At 51.6% G+C, this 5,860-nt stretch overlaps 1 protein-coding gene across 1 annotated transcript; it reads right to left on the bottom strand.

Moving 5' to 3' along the window:
• Positions 1 to 636: 636 nt before the first annotated feature.
• LOC127343646 (pentatricopeptide repeat-containing protein At3g57430, chloroplastic) lies at positions 637 to 3,401 on the bottom strand. The gene has a single exon (XM_051369810.2). It carries the CDS (start codon positions 3,321 to 3,323, stop codon positions 777 to 779), a length of 2,547 nt encoding a protein of 848 aa, XP_051225770.1. The 5' UTR covers positions 3,324 to 3,401; the 3' UTR covers positions 637 to 776.
• Positions 3,402 to 5,860: the final 2,459 nt, after the last annotated feature.

The raw sequence follows: 5,860 nt of genomic DNA, 5'->3' as shown, positions 1-5,860 counted from the left end.
CATTTTTTGCAAACAATTTTTTTTCTCTTTAAGCACATCATATTTAGTAATAATCTACATATTTTCTAAGATATAGTTACTAGATGTAGAAAATATTTCAGGAACTAGTATGCACAAAATCAGTGCAAACCAAACATGGTCTAATTTTTGCCAAAATTTTGGCAGTAGGATGGCTACAAACCAAACAACTACTACCTACCCAAATTTTGGTCATGCCGTTGCATTGGTCATACCAATTTTTTGGTGCCGCAAGTTTTGGCTCAAACCAAACATACCCAAAATACATCATGTGCGACTACTAGCCCATTCTCCAACACGGATGCCGGCAACTATTTCCCCAACGACAACTTCTTCCCTAACATCGACGACATCTTCGACGACATATCTCTCTCCAACAACACCGCCAAACGTGAATAGCTCTTCTTTCAAAACGCCCCATATGTGATCTTGTTTCACCTACTTAGGATCATGCTTCAAACACTAGCTGTAGCAATCTGTTTAGACTTGCTTTTGTCGTTTGATCTCTATGCTTTTAGTCATGTTTTATTTACTGTTTATATGTTGATCAGAAAATTGCTTATATTTCCACCAGGTAGTAAAGATTACAAGATTCGTTTAAGTCGTCTACTCCTCGAGGATCCAAATTTGAAGTTCATTTCTTTGTTTTGAAATTCACAAAACCTCTAGTCATACTGAGTTATTCACAGAAGAATATTTATACGGAGTAGCAATTTCAGAAAGCCAATATGAGTGAATATGTGACGCGGATGTCTAAGCTACCAATAGTCCCCACATGAGCAATTGCCATCACGGAAATGGTGGAACCTCCTCACGTCCCTCAGCACGATCTCCCGCCCAACCATCCTGGACATGAACTTGGCGGCCTCATGGCAGTCGTTGCACACCCTCAGGTTCTTGGCCACCCTGATGGTGGCGCCGGCGGGGGCCCTGAGCAGCCCGAAGGCGATGGCGAGCTTCTCGCTGTGGTACCGGAGCATGGCCGCCTTCTCGGCCTCGTCGACGTCGTGGAGCACGCACGACGTGTCCGGCACGTACCCCTCCCGACGCATCCGCTCCCAGAGCGCGTCCATGTGCGCGTGCACCTCGGCGCTGGCCGGATGGGAGGACTCGCCGGCCATGAACCGGTGGATCGCACCGTCGAGCTCGATCCAGCTGCAGCCGGGCTCCTTGGCGACGCCCCGCTGCCGCATCCTGCCGCGCACCGCCACCGACTTCTCCCACATCCCGGCGGCGGAGTAGATGTTGCAGAGGAGCACGTAGTGGCTCGCCTCGTCGGGCTCCAGCTCGAACAGCCGCTCGGCGGCGATCTCCCCGAGCGGCACGTTCCGGTGCAGCCGGCACGCGCCGAGCATGCTGCTCCACGCCGAGACCTGATGTTGCCCCGGCTCCATGGAGCTGATGATGCCGTAGGCCTCGTCGAGGCGTCCGGCCCGCCCGAGGACGTCGACGACACAGGCGTGGAGGTCCGGCGTGGGCTCGACGCCGTGGTCCCTCTTCATGCCGTGGAACAGCTCCAGGCCACGGTCAACCATGCCGGAGTGGCTGCAGGCGGCTAGGACGGCGATGAAGGTGACCTCGTTGGGTGTCGCCTCGCCGCTCACAGCCATCCGGTCGAAGAGCGCCACCGCCTCGTCGCCGAGCCCGTGCATCCCGTAGGCCATGATGAGGACGTTCCAGGTGATGACGTTCCTGCTCGGCAGCCGGTCGAACACCGCCCTCGACAAGTCCAGGCAGCCGCACTTGGCGTACATGTCCACCAGCGCACTGCCCACGGCGATGTCTGATTCCAGCGCGTGCCTCACCGCGTACCCGTGGATCTCCTTCCCCCTCGCCGGCGCCGCCAGGACCGCGCAGCCCGGGAGGAGCGTCATCAGGGTGATGTTGTTCGGCATGCACCTCTGTCCGTCGACGTCTTCTTCTGCTTCCATCGATGGCAGCTGCATCTCCGTCACAAGCTGAAACGCCTCGGTGATGAGGCCCTGCACGACACAGCCGGTGATGAGGGTGTTCCAGGAGACGACGTCGGGGAGGTCGACCATGTCGAAGATCCTGCGCGCCACGTCCATCTTGCCGAGGCGCGCGTACATGTCCATGAGCGCGTTCTGCACGAACCGATTGCCCGCCATGCCGCGCTTCACCACGTACCCGTGCACGCCCTCCTTGCCGGCGAACGCCTCGGAGCGCGCGCACGCGGGCAGCACGCCAGCCATGGTGGTCTCGCTGGGTGCGCAGCCGGCCTCCGCCTCCATCCTTGCGAAGAGCTGGAGGGCGTCCTCGTCCATGCCGGCCTGCGCGTAGCCGCAGATCATGGCGTTCCACATCCCCAGCTGCCGGCCCGGCTCCGGCACCATGTCGAACACCCTGCGCGCGTTCCCCACCTGCTCGTTGCCGGCGTACATGTCCACCAGCGCGCTGGCCACGAACGAGTTGGCGGCGAGGTCCCCGTCCTTGAGGACGACGGCGTGCACCTCCCTGCCGAGCGAGAGCATCTGCAGCCGCGAGCACGCCGGGAGCGCGCTCGCGAACGTGACGCCGTCCGGGCGCACGCCGGCCGCCACCATGTCGTAGAGCACGTCCACAGCCTCGCCGCAGCGGCCGCCCTGGACGAGCAGGCTGACCATGGAGTTCCAGGTGACGACGTCGTCGGGCGCGGCGGTGCGGAAGAGCGTCTGCGCGTGGTCGACGAGGCCGAGGCGCGCGTACATGGAGAGCAGCGCGTTGAAGGGGAACCGCTCGCGGCCGTGGTCGAGGAACCCGTGTTTGAGCGCGAAGGCGTGGGCCTCGCGGCCGAGGCGGTGGTCGGCGTCGGCGAGGTGGGAGCAGGCGAGGAGCACGCTGACGAGCGTGAAGGAGCTGACGGCGTGGCGGGGCTCGGCGAGCATGGCGCGGAGCGCGTCGAGCGCGTGGGCCCAGCGGCGGAAGAGGCAGAGCGCGGAGATGAGGGAGTTGTATGAGACGGCGTCGCGGAGCTCGGGGGGCGTGGCGTCGAAGAGCGCCAGCGCCGCGGCGAGGTCCCCGCAGCGCGCGTAGGCGGTGAGGAGCGCGTTGGCGACGGCCGGGGTGGGTTGGTGGAGGAGGTTGCGGCGTAGGGATGCTGCGTGGAGGGTGCGCGCGGCGCGGGCGTCACGGAGCGCCGCTGCGGACTTGATGGCTGGTGGGAGCGCGAAGTGGTCGATGGAGGCGGAGGATGCGAGGGAGGAGAGCGCGCGGAGGGCGGCGGCGTGGTTTCCGGCCGCGGTGAGGGAGCGTATGGTGGTGGAGGTGGGAGGCGGGGACGCCGGTGGAGCCACGGTGGTGGCCATGGAGGAGCGAGCTGAGCTGACCTGAGGGATTGGTCAGCTGAGCTGAGGAGCGATGACTGTGGAGAGCTCGGATAAGCTTTTCTTCCTCCAGTTTACAATTATTTTTAGATACAATAGCCACAATAGTGAAATTTAATTCCGCACATGGGAAGCATATGCCACCGATTTTTTCAAAAAAATGTTAAAAAATACGAATAAATTTTTTCTCGCTTACGTATCAATATTTTACGTCCGTATATCAAGTCTTGCGAAAAATCGATATTTTTATGACTTATGTGAAAAAGATAAACAAAATATTTCGTACACAACTTTTTTTAAGCAAAATTTGTCTTTTTATAGATGACACTCAAAATGTCGGTTTTCTGTGAAAACAGTTTATGAAGTGTAAAATTTCGAGATGTATCAGCTAAATTTTGTGTTTAAATTTTTCAATATTTTAAAAGTGCATTTAAAATGAAGTTTTAAAAAATAAAGTTTAAAAACTGAAAGCATATGCTCGTGGGTGCCAAAACGCCACTCCCTCATTCAATTCAGCACATGGGAGTATATGCTCCTACCACTAGAAAAATATTTTGAAATGTTAAAAAATCCGAACAAAAATTTGCTCGCTTACGTATCAATATTTTACGTGCGCACATCAAGTCTTGCGAAAAACCGACATTTTTTGTGACTTGTGTGAAAAAGACAAACAAAACATTTCGTACATAACCTTTTTAACAGCAAAAATTGTATTTTTTTTTTTTACAGATGACACTTAAAATGTCGGTTTTCTGTGGAACTAGTTTATGAACGTGTACAATTTCGAGATATATCTACTAATTTTTTTGTTCTCCTTTGGTTTATGAACGTGTAGAATTTCGAGATGTATCTAGGAGAAGAAACATACACGGAGTTTTGAAGTGGGCTGGGACTTGTCTGTGGCGCAGATAAAAGCAGCTGTGGAGGAGCAGTTTGAGTGATCTACTAATCAGAGAATGACCATTTGGTATGGATCCGGACATGACACTGTCCCTTTAATTTGTAAGTCGGAAATTGCAGAATTATTTGATAGATGCAATGAATCAATAACTTTAATGTTCGGTGTGACCATTGAAAGCCAAAAAAAATGAATCTTCTAATATCACGGGTGATGAGCAAAATGATGAGCCGATTCATGCTCTATTCTTTGCTTGGCCGAACGAAGCCTATGCAGGGGAATATGAGGATGATGAGCCTGTTCAATATGAGGAGGAGGAGAAGCCAGTCCATGTGAAGACTCCTGGAAATACGCCAGCTGCTATAGGGGTTCGACTAGGAACGCTTGATGTTAACAACTCATATGATGAATAAAATGTGCCGGAGGATGACTAAGATAAAAATGTGGTTCCCACTCATATCCATGATAGAAATTGTCCTCAAATTCAAGACAAGAGCACCTTTGTTGATGGAAAAACTTTTAAGGTTGCCTTGAGACAACTAGCAATTAGAGAAGAGTGGTCTTTTAACACGGAATATAGTGACAAGGAGAGATTTTGTGATGTATGTTCCGATGAAGATTGTCCGTGGAGGATACATGCTTCCAAGTTAAAGGGTTGTAACACTTTCATGGTATGAACCGAACTTTTTTTTTGTAATAAATATTTATTTGGGCACCTCTTATATCTATTTCTGCACTTAGTATATTGCATTATGCATTTCTTATATTGGCATAAGATATGTGCATACTTGTAGGTAAAGAAACTTCCATTTGCTCATACTTGTGGTAGTGCCAACAAAAGTGATAAGAAGAAAGGCAAAGCAAGAATGGCAACTAAGGATGGGATTGCTGATGGGGGATGCAAGAGGAGGTCACACTAAGTGCAAAGGGTCTTAACGAGCAACTGGAAAAGGAGAACAACATGAAATTAGAGTACACCAATGTTTGGAAAGGACGAGCTCGTGCACTCGCTGCTCTAAATGGCACATATCAAGAGAATTTTTAGTTATTGTGGAGCTTAAAGGCAGAATTATTGGCAGCCAACCCAGGAAGTCTATGTGAAATCGATATCAAGACAGTTCGTAAGAAAGGTGGCGATGTGCACTACTTCAATCGACTGTTTGTTGCCTTCAAGTCATGAATTGATGGTTTTCTGGCAGGTTGTAGACCATATTTGGGGGTCTATTCAACCTTTCTTACAGGGAAACACACAACTATTGGTGTTGATGGACATAGTTGTATGTTTCCCATAGCATTTGGGATCTTTGAGAAGGAGAACACTAAAAATTGGGTGTGGTTCATGCAACAACTTAAGTTGTGTATCAGTGATCCAGAAGGCCTCGTGGTCCATACAGATGCATGGAAAGGGTTGGAGAATGCCATCAATGAAGTGTACCCAACCTGTGAGCATAGAAAATGCATGATGCATGTCATGCTGAACTTCAAGAAGAAGTTCAAAGGTGACATACTTGATAACATGTGGCCAGCGGCCTGGACATACGAAGCTGAGAAACATGAGTCCCTCATGGCAGAGATAGAAGCTGCCAGCCCAGAAGCAATAGCTTATTTAAGGAAGCAACAT

The sequence above is a fragment of the Lolium perenne genome, chromosome 3, assembly GCF_019359855.2.
Source record: "Lolium perenne isolate Kyuss_39 chromosome 3, Kyuss_2.0, whole genome shotgun sequence".
NCBI lineage: Eukaryota > Viridiplantae > Streptophyta > Magnoliopsida > Poales > Poaceae > Lolium > Lolium perenne.
The sequence above is the reverse complement of the archived record's forward strand: the minus strand, read 5'-3'. Positions and strand labels throughout refer to the sequence as shown.

What these genes read in the sequence shown, in the direction of transcription:
- LOC127343646 (XM_051369810.2), bottom strand. Translation starts at nt 3,323, where the DNA reads ATGGCCACCACCGTGGCTCCACCGGCGTCCCCGCCTCCCACCTCCACC.